Source organism: Cicer arietinum, chromosome 7 (assembly GCF_000331145.2).
Source record: "Cicer arietinum cultivar CDC Frontier isolate Library 1 chromosome 7, Cicar.CDCFrontier_v2.0, whole genome shotgun sequence".
NCBI lineage: Eukaryota > Viridiplantae > Streptophyta > Magnoliopsida > Fabales > Fabaceae > Cicer > Cicer arietinum.
The window spans coordinates 5,589,074-5,606,814 of NC_021166.2; the positions used below are offsets into that span (position 1 = coordinate 5,589,074).

The 17,741-nt window shown below is 29.2% G+C and overlaps 2 protein-coding genes across 4 annotated transcripts; one reads left to right on the top strand and one right to left on the bottom strand.

Annotated features, from left to right (window-relative positions):
* Positions 1 to 4,444: 4,444 nt before the first annotated feature.
* LOC101495167 (endo-1,3;1,4-beta-D-glucanase-like) lies at positions 4,445 to 7,595 on the bottom strand. Its single transcript, XM_004508306.3, has 7 exons — positions 7,356 to 7,595; positions 7,094 to 7,115; positions 6,771 to 6,897; positions 6,365 to 6,455; positions 6,111 to 6,200; positions 5,022 to 5,122; positions 4,445 to 4,835 (listed from the first exon to the last, which is right to left on the bottom strand). The coding sequence occupies exons 1-7, from the start codon at positions 7,501 to 7,503 to the stop codon at positions 4,701 to 4,703; spliced, it is 714 nt and encodes a 237-aa protein (XP_004508363.1). The 5' UTR covers positions 7,504 to 7,595; the 3' UTR covers positions 4,445 to 4,700.
* A 2,699-nt stretch (positions 7,596 to 10,294) lies between these two features.
* LOC101495492 (ribonucleoside-diphosphate reductase small chain A) lies at positions 10,295 to 14,717 on the top strand. Of its 3 annotated transcripts, none has more exons than XM_073364056.1 (9): positions 10,295 to 10,704; positions 11,682 to 11,842; positions 12,180 to 12,228; positions 12,315 to 12,441; positions 13,234 to 13,299; positions 13,422 to 13,538; positions 13,619 to 13,781; positions 13,904 to 13,974; positions 14,256 to 14,382. In XM_073364056.1, exons 1-9 carry the CDS (start codon positions 10,545 to 10,547, stop codon positions 14,293 to 14,295), a joined length of 954 nt encoding a protein of 317 aa, XP_073220157.1. In that variant the 5' UTR covers positions 10,295 to 10,544; the 3' UTR covers positions 14,296 to 14,382. The 3 variants fall into 3 exon arrangements, with proteins under 3 accessions (XP_073220157.1, XP_073220156.1, XP_004508364.1); XM_004508307.4 differs by having other exon boundaries at positions 10,300 to 10,704; positions 14,300 to 14,717; XM_073364055.1 differs by lacking the exon at positions 13,234 to 13,299 and having other exon boundaries at positions 10,297 to 10,704; positions 14,300 to 14,717.
* Positions 14,718 to 17,741: the final 3,024 nt, after the last annotated feature.

Here is a 17,741-nt window from a genome sequence, read left to right on the forward strand (position 1 = left end):
GCATTTAAAGAAAAAAATAATAAAAAATGGATATATACGTAAAAAAAACTCTCATGAACTGTCGATGCAAATGAATTTTATACTAATATTTAATAATCATCATTGATTCTATCCTTCTATCTCAGGATTAATAATTGTCATCCTGAAATAATTAACAAATCAATAATTTATATTAACCATCATTGATTATATCCTTCTATCTTAAGATTAATAATTGTCGTCCTAAAATAATTAATAAATCAATAATTTATATTAACTATTAATGTAAAACAATTTCCATTGATAATTTATATATATTAAATCCTATATAAGTTTAATTTTTATGCATTATCATATAAATTATTTTACATTATTGATCAAAATAAAAGTATTGTGATAATGTGACGATATAAAATATATTTATAATATTGTTTCCTACAAATAGTATCCAAAATAATAAACGGGACAATAAAATGTTAGAACAATGAGAATGAGTTGTACCAAAAAGTAGAATAACGAGAACGAGAACATTGTACAACTCACATCCACTAAAAGTCGGTAACACAACTCACATGCGGGTTGTTTCTCACAGTCGAATAATTTGTAATGTTCAATCCACGAATCACATGCACATCTAAATTTAGTCACGCACCTTCCAAAATCCAAATTCAAAATAATGATACAAAAATTGGATTTCTATTTATTAGGAATACAAATTTTGTTTATTTTTCACTTAACAAAGAAGAAAATAAAAATGGATAGTATATTGTTAAATAAGAACTAACCGTTCCATGATGCACATAATACCCTATAGCTGCAGCTTTGTATGCAATCTTCCTTCAAGCAGAGAACAAACAATTTGTTACAAGGGAGGGAGGGAGAGAGCATAAAGAAACTTTAGATATAGAAAATAAACATGAGAATTGGCTATACCACATATTTGGGTCATCAAATTCTGCAACAAAAAATTTGAGCATGTGCAGTGCAGTTAGTAGAAGATTTTGGTTTCATGCAATAACTCTTAAAATATTTTTTATATATATAGTTTAAACATGGAACAGAAATACACAGATGTAAACTGGGAAGAGGAAGCAAGTTACTTGAGGAATTTTAATTGAACTTTTAAGCTCGGTCATTCATTACAATCTAAAGGCTCACAATTATTCCTCTCACTCTCATATATAAACCTATTTTTCACAAAATACATTCCCCATGTATATATAATATCAAATAACGACTTCTATAATGAAAAAAATGAGATGCCTGACCTTGAAAAAAATTTCTCAACATATTTCATGTATCTTCATTTAAAATTGTACACTTAATTTTACATTTGATCCAAAATTAGATATGCTCATGGCAATAATCATTAAATTTCACAAATATAACTGTTAAATATTATTATTGTTGAGACAAACTCCATATTTAAAGTTTTGATGAAAATAAACAAATGTTAATTAAGAAAGTTAATTATGATTCTAAAATGTTATGTTAATTTAACTTGAGCTTTTGAGTGAATTTATTTAAGAACAGAATCAAACAAATCAGAAAAGACAGCAATAAGAACATTCGGCATAAAAACAGAGAATGATCTCCAGTTTTAAGAATGTTCATCACAGCATATTGACCAATCATTCTCCACCTCTTTAACAAAGATTATGCCTCGAAATTTCATTCAAATAGAATCAGTGCATGGCAAAGAACAAGTAGGATTCACCCTAGATCAAAAAGGCTATCTGATCACTAAAATAAAATGACTCAAAAACAGTAAAAAATAAGAACAGTTTGTAACTCTAAAATCAAACTGTCAAGAAAGTTTGATCAACCTTGATATATGATAAGACATTGCAAAGGACATCCAGAATGATCAAAACAGGAACTTCAGATTGATCATCAAAACTCCAGAAAGATCAAATTGACAGATACAGATTGATAATCAATCTTCGTTTTCTGCATAACTCCAGCAGCAATTTGTTCTCTTCTGCAATGGCTTATAATTCTTCTCCGAACTCGATTGGCTACATTCAAGACTCAAGATCGAAATTGTACTATCCAAGATCAAGGGAGAAACTTCAAAGGCTTTTTAACTAGAAGACAAAAGTAACAGAAAAGTCAAAAGTAGTTTTAAATCAAAGGCTGGATTATTTTTATTCTGAAATATTGGTTTCAGTAAAAAATACGGATCACTACCAACAACTCTTTTTGACTCTCATTAAATGTTTCTAAAGACTATAAATAGAAGGCCAATATCCAGGAGCAAGGCAAGAAATTCAAGTGCTGTAAAATCCCACAAATCAATCACATACACATACTTGAAGTTCTCAAAATTTGCAAAGAAGAAGCAGTTCTAAGGTCTCATATCAGATTGCTTGATCATTACTGATTTCTTTGTAAAGAATCAAATCTCAAACAAGAGTTGAGATATCTTAGATTCTGTCAAAATCAATCTTATTGTAAAAACTCAAACTATAAGAGTTTCTTTATAGTTTGTTTAGATTGTATTGAATCTTATCAAAGTTAGATAAGTGCTATTGTTGCTTTCTGGGTGGAAAGTAATAGAGATTGAAACAGATCAAGGTTGATCTAGACTAGGTGCTGTAAAATCAAGAAGGTTCTTTGTTTTAAACACTTAGTGGAAAATCTCACAGTGTGAGGACTGGACGTAACCCAAGTTGGGTGAACTAGAATATTTCTTTGTGTGGTATTCTCTATCCTATCTCTTTATTTGTTAAACTTAATTGATTAACTAAGATAAAACACAAATTAATTTTCTGTTTTAAGCTAATCAAGGAACGTTCTATGTTTTATAATAAAATCAAGAACGTTATCTGTTTCTCTGTTTTCTTAACCAAGATCAATCTTGAGTTATTTTCTTAAACTTTTAACAGGAATTTTTAAAAGGTACATTTACAATTCAAACCCTCTTTCCTTGTAAATCGACATTGTTACTTCAATTATATTTTCTTAATTATCATGCAGACCAAACATTATAAAAATTGGATGTCACTATTCATATGAACTTATAATCAATATTTTAGTTTTTTTTTATCTTTAATTACAGTTTTGGCCACATTATTTTATTTTGATAAATGAATTTAGTCCTCTCTTTTTTAATTTTACAATTCTAATTCTTTTATTTTAAAAATTTTGAAATTATGTACGCCTAAAAAATTAATTAAAAAATGATGATGTGAAATATTTTAAAGTGATGTAGTATACATTAAAATTTCTATGGGGATGTTATGTCACAATTTCTTACTTTTAAAAAACTTGAAATTACTTTTAATTATTTTTTGTAATTAATTATTTAAAAATGAAATTATGAAATAAAAAAATGCTGGTCATCTTCTTCACCAACCAATGTTACCCTAATTAATCGCTAAATTTCTTTTGATTCGTCACCTTCTAAATCTTTGGTTCTTGAAACAAAAATGCAACAATTTAGTCCCTACCCACCTAATTCACACGTTAATAATATTTAAAAAGGGGTAGTGAAATTTTAATAATAATTAAAAACAGATAATACCGTCCATATGAGTTCCTACAAAAAAATATCTCTAATTAATTTCTTTCGTCAATAACCACTATTTTGTTGTTTTTTAATTGTAGTTTTATTTTATCTATTGTTTACTAATTCACGAAACCAGTTTCTCTATTTTAAGAATATGTCAATTTTGGTCTTCATTCTAATTTTTAACTAAAAAATGACAATGTGATTTGCTTTAAATAACGTGAAAATAAGATACTATGATGTAGAATAATTAATATATATGAAATCACAATAAAACCTTTTAAAAATTTAATTTGTAACTTCATAAAATATGAATAATTATTGAAACTAGATGATTTCATATCATAAAATCGTGTCACTTCATTTAAAATATATCAAAATATCATTTTTTTTTTAATTCAAAAATATGAAAGAGGGACAAAAATTGTCAACTTTTAAAATAGAGCATCAAATATGTGAATTGATAAAAATAAAAGGACCAAATATGTACATGTATGTAAAATTTAAAAATGACAATAATATTATTAACGAAATAGGTTAGGGTGCAGGGTGAATATCGACACTCCGAAACCTGTCTCGAGTTTTTATTTCAGAGAAAATCCACATCCAATCAAAGCAGATTTACTGAATCCATCTATGATCTGTGTTTGACACAAAGCAATACACCATTTAGCTGTGAAAACAGAAGAAATACTTAATATTTCTGTAAAAAATAGAGATACATATACATAATACTAGATCACATATAAATTAAAGGCGTAATCCTTCATTCAAGAACAATTTCATAAGACATATTCGGGATAGTCATTGCAGCGAAAACATTTAGTCCATGATCAAATGGGTTTAACCTACCAATGTGTTTCCTTTGCTCGATCACAATGAAACAAAGTGTCCTAGCCGTGGGGGAAAAACAGATTTTCCGTTCACTCATCGTGTAAAAAAACAAAGAGCATATAGGACAATTAGAACCAGATATTTCAAATAAAAGACTTAAAATATGATGTCTTAAAATCGCAAATCGTAACTGTTCACCGGAAGCAACTTTATATTATTACACATACACTGAATCTATCTATGATCTGTGTTTGACACAAAGCAATACACCATTTATTTTGTTGTAAACTGCAGCTACGTGGAGGAATGAGTGGCATGTTGCAAGCTGCAATTCAAGTAGATGTAGATACAGAAGATATCAACTGACAAAGATTTCTCACTTGAGATGTTTAGCAAACCAGTCCAACAAGTCCTTATGTGCCTCCTCTGCAGCCTTCACAGCTTCTGCATCATCCGGATTGTATCTCACAGTCCAACCATGTGCTTTAGGAAATATTTTCACAAAACTGGCCTGCACAACAAAAATAGGTTCATGAGTCACTAGTGTTTATAAGGGTGAAAAAGCTAAATAAAACAATTGTACCGTTTATATATATATTCTTGTGACTAACAATATGTGTGTGTGGTGTCTATAAGATAAGATTAGCATATCAAAGGATGGCAGATAATCACAAACAAAGGAAAAATTTAATCTGACCACAGATTTAGCAGATAGGACTTCTTCAAACTGTTTGACAAGCTCTGGAGGAGAAATTTGGTCAATCTCAGCTCCAAGTATAGAAATTGGAATGTCAACACCTGAACGAACGGCCAATACTTAATTGTTAGAATATGAACATCTCGGTAGTTAAGAAATACATTTCTCCTACTTCTTTGTCTTTATTCAACCGTTGCAAAGTGAAAAATGACTTGAGTTTGCATAAAAGAAACTCCAAATAAAATAGAACCTTCGTATAATCAATCAGTACTGCCATAAAGTCTAACAAAAGAAGAAAAGACAACAGGAAAATAAAGAACAATCAACCTAAATTACCCGTGTGGCATGTAATTGGCCTCTAGAAACATAAATTAAATGTCTAGTCCATTAAAAACTGCTTCTTATTATTGAAGTGGTCACTTAAGATAGTCGAAATTGGAAAATTCATTCAAGATAGATGAGTGTTTATTTATCAAGTGAAGTACAAAGAGTAGCTCATCATCATACATATATACACGAGATGATGCTTAACCAACTAATAACAGAAAAACTAAAGTGGTTATGGTAGTTGCACAATTAACAACTAACTACTACTCTTAATACTTGTATAGTCTGCAAACGGACATACTCCTAATTGTTTATATGTTAATTTAGCATATAGATAAAAATAACCAATCATGAGGCTGACAAGTATAAATATTAAGCTGGTATTTCAAAATTCAAACTTGTTTTTGAAATACCTCTGTCCTAGTACGCTACAATTTAATAAGCATATTTTTGGCTTTGCTAATTTTTTTTACAATAAAACAACTTTCAGCTGAAACATCTCTCTGCAGTATTTTGACCATTTAGGAAGACATCAGCATGAAGATAACTATGGTTATTTAGGAGGTAACAGTAGGTCTGTTACTTGAAAACATGCTGCATTCAATTGATGGTAATCACAATTGAAAAGCTTTTTTTTTTTTTAAAAAAAAAGAAGCCAAAACATAAATTTAGTAGTTTCTTTCGGCAGAAGATTTTAAACATGTTTTATAAATATAGAAAACACAAATTAAAAGAAAAAATTCAAACATTGAAAATTCATACTTTTTATGTCGTCCACAGTGACAAATGATGGATGCAATAGCACAGCAGCTGGGATAAGTCTAGACTTTGCGAGTCCAACAACAACCTTAGCTGAAAAAATAAGTAAATTTAGTACATTATGTGAGTTCAATTTTTAGCTTAGAGGCATTCGAACATCAAATCCGGCTGATACATAGACCGATGCAAGCTGAAACTTCTTCATGCAGAAAAGCAAGGGAGGGTGCATATGAAATAAGTAGAATGAGTACACTCACCACCCCAACAAAAGCCAGCAGCCCCAACAGATGAAACACCTTTACTTTTAATGGCCTCAATTATGGATTTTGCATCTTCAAAGCCTTTGTCCTATAAATTAATATAATAATAGGTATGCATCAGAGAAGGACGTGACTTTGTACATTAATTCTAAAAGAATTTGTAATGTTCAATCATCGAATCAAATTCAAAACCACCAATAAAGGAGGGAGGTCAATGGCTGAAGGGATAAAAAGATAAATAAACACGACATCTGGATTCAGTCACGCACCTTCCAAAATCAAAATACAATTAAGGATCATACAGTAATTGGATTTCAATTTAAAAACAAATTTGTTTATTTTTCACTTATCAAAGAAAAAAAAAATCATAAACAACCAAGTATATTGTTAAATAAGAACTAACCGCTCCATGATCTTTTAACCAAACAAGCAAGGGCCTATCAGGGTTCTCAGGATTGTAGGGGTCACCATTAAAGAAGTCGGGAACAACCACATAATACCCAGCAGCTGCAATTTTGTCTGCAAGCTTCCTTCAACCAGAGAACCAAAAAATCAGGTGAATCATTACTCTCTAAATTACACTTATATGTCCTTCTAGTTTTGTAAGAAATAGATTATCATAATTTGATAGTGATAATTTCCCTACTGAAACTGAAATCGATATATGAAAACTACCAAAAAATTACTAAATTAGATGTAAAAAATAGACATGAAAATTATTTATACCTTAAGTTTGGCGCTTCATATCCTGCAACAAAAAATTGAGCAAGTGCAGTTAGTAGTAGGTTTTGGTTGCATGCAATAATAATAACTTAAAATATTTTGATCAAAATAAGATCAATAAAATATAATAAGAAATAAAACAGTATACCGAACCCTATAGTGTTGGTATTAATTTTGAAAAACAGTAGTAGTATCTACACTCTAGTATGTGAAATGTAAATGATCCGAAAAAAGGGGGTGTAAAGAGTACAGAAAAAAAAAATACCAAAAATATCAGAGACGAGAAGAACTGCAAGGTTGGAATTAGGAGAACCGGTGATATAGGCATTGAGAGAAGCAAGCTTATCAACGTGACCAGATCCTGCACTTGGATTCAGTGTTGGTGGATTCGAACAACACTCTGCACCTGACATCGTTACTTTCTTTCACACACTCTTCAATCTGTTTCACTGATTTGATTTCTAGGTGGTAGGTGCTACTTCTTATTACACATCGTTATTTGACCACCACAACAATAAACTTCATACATATGGATCGACTCGTTGACCTTGACAATCCACGTGTTACACACCAATTGGATCCAAATCGGAAACCTAGATTTCGAATTTAAAAAAAAAATTAAATTAAAATATATGTTATTGAAGACTGTACCCCAAAATATTTGGAAAATGTACATGGTCAGAAAAAAGAATGGACTTTTTTTTTGGTACCTAATAAAAATTGATGACTTAATTGTGCGTTAGCACTTACGTCAATGAAAATAAATGATTGAAAGTAACGGATTACCTTTTGATTTGTTCTGCCTGTGAATATACCATATAATTTGACAATGAAGACAAACTGTCCTTGCTAGTGCTTCCTTAAAAACAAGTAAGTCAGATGCTAACAAATGCTCTAACAGAGTGATATTTGTTAAAAATTTAAAAATATAAATTTTGAATTGGAATTGTATTTAAAGTTGTGTATTTTTTTAAATAATCAATCCGTTTAAAATAAGACGAGACAGACATGTGGTCGAAATTCCCACTTTAAATCTTTATTGGTTTGACGAAACACTGGATTGATTTGTCAATAACAAAAAAAATTGTAATTGCTCATTCAACCTCTAATTTCACTCACTGTTACAAAATATACTACAGGAATCACATTTTTGTGGTGTTTTTCATACAAATTTTAAGTACTCAATTATCAAATTTAAGAAATTACCGTGTTTTTTGGTTGGGTGGGTGGGTGGTGAGCTGACAGTAAATAAAATAAAACATATTGATTTTTAGGGAGTTACTCTAAAAATAAAAATAAAACTTTAAAATTAGTATATTAAAAATTACTTAATCCATCAATCTTTAGGCAAGTGATAAAAATATAATTTTATTAGGTTATACTAAGAAAATATGATAAATATATTATAAAATATAATTTAACTACTATGTCGTGTTTAATGTTTTTTAGGTGAATTAAGTAGACTGACTCAATTTAAATGATATCATTCAAAATTTCAATGTGTTTTATCTAAAATAATAAATTTAAATGAGTTTTCTAAATAAACTCACTATTTTGTTGTCCCTATTTATACGTGGATTGTCTATAATTGAATTTCAATAAAAACTTTATCAAATAATAATTAATTAAGAGATTATTTTTATTCATCTATTATAATTCAAATCAAAGTTGATCAAATCCATCCACTCTTCACAAAATATATACATTAATAAGTAACGTCACTCATCTTCAATTTTTATATATTAATTAATTAATTAATAAGTATATATATATTAAATATAAAAAATTATTAGTTTTTTATAATTAGTATTTTTAATTTATTTATATTTGTTAATATAGTTAAAAAATGAAAAATAGAATTTTTAAATTAAAACTATTTCTAAGACAATTTTCAAATTTCGAAAGAACTGATACACCACTTTCAATATAATATATTTTTATTCTTAAACTCGTGTTATTAAAACACTTATATATTTATGGGCTTATGTCAAAAGTTAAAACGACGAAAATATAAGAAGTGATATGAGATTTTAAGAAATTACCGTGTTTTTTGGTTGGGTGGGTGGGTGGTGAGCTGACAGTAAATAAAATAAAACATATTGATTTTTAGGGAGTTACTCTAAAAATAAAAATAAAACTTTAAAATTAGTATATTAAAAATTACTTAATCCATCAATCTTTAGGCAAGTGATAAAAATATAATTTTATTAGGTTATACTAAGAAAATATGATAAATATATTATAAAATATAATTTAACTACTATGTCGTGTTTAATGTTTTTTAGGTGAATTAAGTAGACTGACTCAATTTAAATGATATCATTCAAAATTTCAATGTGTTTTATCTAAAATAATAAATTTAAATGAGTTTTCTAAATAAACTCACTATTTTGTTGTCCCTATTTATACGTGGATTGTCTATAATTGAATTTCAATAAAAACTTTATCAAATAATAATTAATTAAGAGATTATTTTTATTCATCTATTATAATTCAAATCAAAGTTGATCAAATCCATCCACTCTTCACAAAATATATACATTAATAAGTAACGTCACTCATCTTCAATTTTTATATATTAATTAATTAATTAATAAGTATATATATATTAAATATAAAAAATTATTAGTTTTTTATAATTAGTATTTTTAATTTATTTATATTTGTTAATATAGTTAAAAAATGAAAAATAGAATTTTTAAATTAAAACTATTTCTAAGACAATTTTCAAATTTCGAAAGAACTGATACACCACTTTCAATATAATATATTTTTATTCTTAAACTCGTGTTATTAAAACACTTATATATTTATGGGCTTATGTCAAAAGTTAAAACGACGAAAATATAAGAAGTGATATGAGATGACTTGGTAGTTTGAGATTAGACTTTATACTGTTAAAAAAAAAGTAATGAGTTTACTTTCTCTAAAAAAAACAAGTACTATTTGTCATAAAAAAAAACAATGAGAATACATTACATTATGTATAATCTGATGAAAAATGTTATTTTATGCTGAAATGAACTTGAGATGAGAAATTTTTAATAAAAAAAAGTGCAAATGGTAAGAAATCCACTTTGATTAACTAGGTAAAAATTAAGAAACCTTAATTAAGAAATGCACTCCCAATCTCCGATGTAAAAGAATTAAGAAATTAAAAAGTATTATTTATTGTGAAGGGAATTATTTTAGAGAAAGATTGATTCAAGTGGGAGACGTTAGATTTTGACAAACAAGATTTAAAACTCGGTTGAGAACTAAGATTATTTTCGTTAAGCATGGAGCAAAAACGTCGTCGTAAAGTGTAATTGGACGATGAAAAAAACTAAAAATGGATATGAAAACTAACAAAACTGTAAAATCATCATTTTGGTAGCAAACAACTTGTCCCTGTTTCTTCGAGAAGAGGGTTTTTGCAGGGTTTACTCTTATCTTTCAATTTCATCCTTAAACCATGGGTTCTTTGGAGAACGGAACACCCAAAACAATAGAAGAAAAAGAAAAAGAAGAAGAACCCATACTAATGAAACAAACTCAGAGGTTTTGTATGTTCCCCGTTCGTTACAAACAACTTTGGGAGATGTACAAAAAGGCTGAAGCCAGTTTCTGGACCGGTAATATTACTCTTTATTATTCTTCCAAATTCAACCGTAATCTTCATTTCTTACTACCGCTATTTTATTTCCATATTTTTTTTCACTATCCTCTTGCACCGTTTAACTTCTAACCAAGACAATTCTATATGAATTGAAGAATTATTGGAAATCTATTTCAATTTCAATTTATCCACCTTGAATTTCGCATTCTATTTTTAATTCCTCCCCTTTTTGGGAAAAGTTTAATCTCCATACACGGGTTACTCTTATTATTAAAGTCAAACATTTTTTATTTTTAATAGTTTAACGGTTAAACACATTTATATTGATAGTGTGTACAAATTAAATTCTTTTGGAAAGTCCCTATTTGTTATTACAGTCAATAAATGAGCATTTATGCATTAGGAGTTCTAATATTCTTCCATTTTAAATTCGTGTTGCTTGGTTTGGTGTGTAGCATTTTCATGATAACAACTTGTAGTTCGTTGGTAGACATTTCAATTTTAACATTTCAGTATGGATTATTCATTTACCGTATAGTGAATATACATAATTTCCAACCATTAATTCAAACATTTTCATATTTATTAGTAATTAGTAATTAAATCATATTACACCGATTTCTCTGAAGGGATCTGATAAAGTTGTTCTTTTTTCCTGAACACAGATTAGTGTCTATTTTTATGATAATAAAATATAGTTCAATACTGAGAATTTAATTTGTTATATTCTATATCTATATATTAGCATTGGAAGATGGTTCTTTTGCTTACTCTGATGAGATTCTAATAGATGATAACTTATTATTTGAAGTGTATGTATGTTTTCTTTTGTTGCCAAAGCCAACTTCTCTTGGAAACTATAATTGAGTTTTGTTATTTTCATGTGATTATTGATTGGAAGCATAGTTTTTACCTTGATCATTCAATTTTAATATCCCTGAATAGTTTTTACCTTGATCATTCAATTTTAATAACTCTGAATTTGTTTGACAGCCGAAGAGGTCGATCTCTCATATGATGTACATCATTGGGAAACCTTGTCCGACTCTGAGAAGCATTTCATATCACATGTCCTTGCCTTTTTTGCTACATCTGATGGAATAGTCTTGGAAAATTTGGCTGCTAGGTTTCTGAACGATGTTCAAATTCCGGAGGTAGTGTTTTAAGCTTTTGTATTTTGCTCTAATGGTTGCATTATTAACTATGCCCTTAAGTTACCAATCAGTTTCACATACTACTCTGTTAGATAAATTGAAGAATGAGCAGTGGAATCTGAGGCTGTACAACTTAGTTTTTTTGGTGTGACGTAAACTTTCTTTTTCAAATTTTCATGTCTTTTTTTTATAGGACTCTTTTCCCCATTATTTTTTTGCTTCTTAATGCATTGTTCCAAGAGTTGTGATTTTGTTTTTCTTCTCTTTAGTTTTTATTTATTTGGAACCAGCATTTCATGTGTTAAATTTTTTAACTATTGACTATATTGATCGACAGGCTCGGGCATTCTATGGGTTTCAGATAGCAATAGAGAATATTCATTCTGGTAAAGCTTTGTATTTTATGTTGTCCTCTCTTACGTAGCATACCAACACTTGCTCGCTGCCTGATTTGAGGTTTTATTTTTGTCAGAGATGTACAGCTTGCTGTTGGAGACATTTATCAAAGATTCAAGAGAAAAGCATAAATTATTCAATGCAATTGAAAATCTTCCTTGTGTTGCAAGGAAGGCTGAATGGGCATTGAGTTGGATTAACAGGTGACAGTTAATCCTAATTGAATAAAGAATAACCTGTCATGTAGGCCTGTTAAATTTACACCCGTAAAAGGCTGTCCCTGTACATGTCCCGAAAAAACTAAAATGAAGTTAGGCCTGGTCTGGAGAGATTGATTGGTCTGATGGACCAGCCTGCCAGGCCAAAATACAATGGCAAAGCCAGGAAAGCACAAAAGATAAATCTTGGTGTTCTGGTTTGTTTTCAGTGATGAAATTTGGATGCGTCAAGTGTAAGCAAACAATAGTCCTTTGAAAGCTGAGCGTACATGTCTTGTATGACTCTATATTGTTCGGTTCAGTAAAAAAAACAAACTGAATTGTAATAACAGTTCAGTAAAACCGACCTGTTATAAAGGTTCTGTGCATTGGGTTTCTATTTCCAAAATGGAATTACCTTTACAACAAACAAAAATATACCTTTTTGAACTGAATTAATTATTTATGAACTGAACTGTACCACATTGCCATTATTAATTGATATTAGGAGTGTTAAGAAAACCGAATACTAAAGATATTTAAAAAGCCAAAAAATCGAATCAAACTGTTAAATCAAACAAACCACACCGAAAAGAACCGAACAGTGACAAATAGTTAAGTTAGGTTCCTGAACTGCCCACCACAGTTCGGTTCAGTTTTTTTAAACAGTCCGAAATTGTCATGGAATATAGATATTTGAGAAATATTCTGCCAAAAATGACCTTTGGGTTTATGTTATCTTTTAAAATGAACATAGAAGTTCCTTTCTAACAACTTCTCGTAATGCATGGACTACAGTTCCACTTCATTTGCTGAGAGACTTGTTGGCTTTGCATGTGTTGAAGGGATATTTTTCTCAGGAAGGTAGTAATCTCAAGAAAAAAAAGCTTACAGACCTTCCCTAGTTTTTTTTAATGAGTTGTAATGAGTCTAGTTCTATTTATTTAACTTTTTGTTCTTCCTTTTCAATCGGTTTTTGCTTTCAGCTTCTGTGCCATATTCTGGCTTAAAAAGAGAGGATTGATGCCAGGTTTGACATTCTCAAATGAGCTCATCTCTAGAGATGAAGGTCTTCACTGTGATTTTGCTTGCCTGCTATACAGGTAGTGTTGACTTTTTCATTCATTAATCTAAATAATGAAGTTGTAAAGATGTAATGCTTTCATATTTGTTTTGCCTGCAGCTTGTTACTGAGACAGCTAGACTCCGAGCGAGTTCATAATATTGTACATGAAGCTGTTGAAATTGAAACTGAGTTTGTCTGTGATGCCCTCCCTTGTGCATTGATTGGCATGAACTCAAAGCTTATGAGCCAGTACATAAAATTTGTTGCTGACAGGCTATTGGTATGTGAAAATAAATTGTTTTGTTTTTCATTGTCGACACGGGAATTAGAAGTTGATCCTTCCTTCTTCTCCCAAGATTGGTTATGCGCTTTTCATTTCACCCTTTTCTTTTTGCCTTTCAGATTTCCTTGGGATGCGCAAAAAATTACAATGTGGAAAATCCCTTTGATTGGATGGAGTTTATTTCTCTGCAGTGAGTATTTCTATTTCATCGATATGATTTATTCTACTATTTCTATTTTATCATTCTTGAAAAAAATAATTGATTTTCAAGCATGACCTGTATTTCATGACATAAATACTATGTCAATGTTCGGATACACTTGAAAAAATAGTTGCAGGGCATCTATAAGTTGTTTTTAACTTATATTGAAAAGCTTTCAATGACGACTTATGAATAAACGCTTAATTAAACATTTTAAACAACTTATTGAATAAGTATTTAATTAAAGTGTTTATCCAAACTCATAATAGAATGGCTTATCTCATTTCACCTAATATGAGACATGATTGAGCAGAGGAAAGGCCAACTTTTTTGAGAGAAGGGTGGGTGATTATCAGAAGGCATCTGTGATGTCAGGCCTCCAAGATGCTGGGAAGAACTTTGTTTTCAAGCTTGATGAGGACTTCTAATCATGATTGTTAAGTTACAGCTTCAAGTATTATGCGATGATGTTTAATTGGGCATCAGAATTTTTGTTTATTTTCTTTGTCAAGTTACAATATAGCATATAGTACACATATAGGTAATAATTCTGAGCTGGTGTTATCAATTAGGGCACTTGTATAATATTTTTATGTTCTGTTGCTCAATGGTATTGACATGAATTGTAATGTTTTTTATGGCTGCCAAAACGGCCAAGATACTCTATTTTCTGTCTCAGAAGCACTCTGTTAGTGCGTAGAGCAATAAGTTTATGATCAATAATTATCTAACTCTTCTTTGTCTCATTTCTCTATATTTCAATAGAAGGACATTACAAAGCTATCGTTTTTAGTTTTAATTTTTTATTTAAGTCCGTAAAAAGCTGTATCAAATACACCTTAAATATAAGTAACTAATACTAGAACCATTAAATATCATGCTTCATAAATTGTTGTGCTGATATGAGTTGATCTCATTCTTTTACATGTTGATCAAGTTTCTCTAGGAGTAACTCTTTTTAGTGTTACTAATCTTAATCAAGTAAAATCAATAACAATGTAACTTGTGTGTGATAATGTAAGAAATACAAAACCTAAAACTAAATTATTGCTGAGTGTGTTTTACAAATTGCAAATTTTTTACTATATGAGTTTTTTCTTATTGCATAATATAAGCAAATACTAGCAAGTGCCTCAGACATTTTTTAAGAAAAATCTGGACCATATTTATATCCGGATCATTGATTTATCCACAACTAAACCAAGTTGTTACCATTTTCCTTTACAAAATTATTTTTAAGGAATACGAGATGAAATATTTGAAAATAAGTTTTTTTAGTCTCTAATAACATTGTTTGTACACCTACCGTCTCTTTGATTCAACTGAGGGGAGGAGAGAAGAGGGATTTTAATGGAGATGAGAAGAAGAGGTATGTTTGATTCTTAAAGAGGGGAGAACACAGAAAATAAGAGATTTTTAATGATTTTGTGTTTGTTTAAGGAGGAGGAGAGATATTTTAAATGGTTTTTAAGTTATATTGAGTCTCTCCCCTCCAAATCTTCAAAAAATTGAGAGATAATAAAAACAACTTTTGAAGTAGAATATTACGTCACAAGAAGGGAGTTGGGGTTTGAATTGTGACCTTATAAATTTTTTAAATCTAAATCAATTATCTCAAATTATTACTTGGATAAAATGTTAGTTACAATAGAAAGAATGATCTTTATAATATAAATGCAATAAAAATTTAATGAAAGTGATGTGTTATGCTTAAAATTAAGAGAGTAAGTTAAAGTGAATCGTACAAAATTTAATTTGATTCACCCTTGACATTGGGCTACGTCCAGTCTTCACGCATTATGAGATTGTCCACTATTTTGCTAAAGAGAACAACTTTTTAGCATTGTTACAATTTTTTTTTAAATCACAATCTAATCTAATACAACATGTATTATCAAAGTCTTAAGAGACTTACAACCTTAGTCTAAATAGATTTTACACAATTTCAGTTTCAATAATCACATAGGAAAGATTTTGATAGCTTTTACAATATATGAAGAAGTGTATAAGTTATTTGCTTATGAAAATTCAAAGACAAATTTGAGAAGCAAAGTGAAATTAAATCACCACACTCAGAAGTATGTACCACAAGTTTAAATTGCCAAAACTAATATGTGTATGATCAAATAAGAGCCATAAGAAAAACTTGTGAGAATAAAACAAGTAGATAATGATATTGTAGCTTAGATGCTTGCTCTTTAAGTGAAACAATCATTCCTATTTATAGATGAGGAGATCTTCATATTATTGTATGAAAAGAGAGCTATTGTACACATCAATCTTTGCAAAAATCAAATTCTTTAATTAGTTGTCTTTATTCTAAGAGTAAAATGAAAATAATGTTCTCTTCATCTGCAAAATGTTCTCATGCTTTTTGTGAATAACAAGTTGTTACAAAATTTGCAACTTGTGTCACCTCTAAATTATTTACTATAGTAGCACGAGTAAGAGACAAAGTGTTGACTGTCACTTGTATTTGCTTGTACTTGGTTTTATCTATTTGTGATTTTCAATTGAGAGAACAATAAGAGTGTTCTCTTCAAAATTGTGAGTCATCTTTAGAGTGTCAAGGCATGACATCTATATTGAATCATTCAAAGTCTTTATGACATATTACCTTTATTTGGTATCATAAAAAAGTTTCTTTCATTATTCTTCAATCAAGTTAGTTCATGAATGATATCTTAAATGCAACATTCTTGCAATAACTTCAACATCAAAATTGTTATTTGTCATTACTGAATTGACTTAAATGCATTTAAGGTACCAAATAAACGTAATATGTCATAAATATTTTAGTCTTTATAAGCTACTTTTTGTGTTAAACCTTTTAGTCTTTACATACTTGTAATCACGAAAACACAAGAAAAATCATTATGGTCATCATCAGATTTTATTGTCGAACAAGGTAAAAAAATAAATAAATTAAAAAGATAACATTTTCATAACAAAATAATGATGGGTTTTGTTTGTTTTTATATTTACTTGATAAGTCTCGAGTTTCAAACTTGCAAACATCAACCTCAGTTATGACACTGTCTACATTAATGAATCATTACAAGTAAATTGTTCTTGATGTAGTGATTAACAAGGTCTTCATGTGTTGGACTGAATCTGAATCTAACAAAAACAAAATTATGAATGAGAAATGAGGATAGGAGAGGGTGTGTGCGGAGAGATAGAGAGCGTATGTGTCTGAGTGTCTGATTTCAACAATAGAGAGTGAATCTAAAAGCTCTTTTTATGATAACAAATTCAATGGTGTTTTTCGACAAATATTTGGTTATTGAATATGGATGGAATTTATAGATGTTTCAGATAATTTACTTTTTGATCTTATACCACTTGATATGTGCAAGAACAATCAAATCACCCATATAGAAATGTTGAATAACAGTTTCACAAGAAATATACCAAAAAAACTATGCAAATTGTACTGCTTTGATTCGTTTTAGATTAAAAAAAAAAAATGAATTTCAGATATTGTTTCTTCAAGTATATGGAGTATTCCAGATTTGAAACTTTTTGATCTTGAAAGGAACCAATTTAGAGGTACAATTTCATCTGATAATGGAAAAGCTAAATATTTAGCTCAATTTTTTTATTTTTTTTTATTTTTTATTGCAATTGAAAGATAATTTTGAAAATTGAATAATTGCATTTGGAAAGTTAAATCGTTGCAATTGAAAGATAATTTTAAAAATTGAATATTTTTTTTTATGTAGATGATGGGTCATGATAAGTTGTTGTACAAT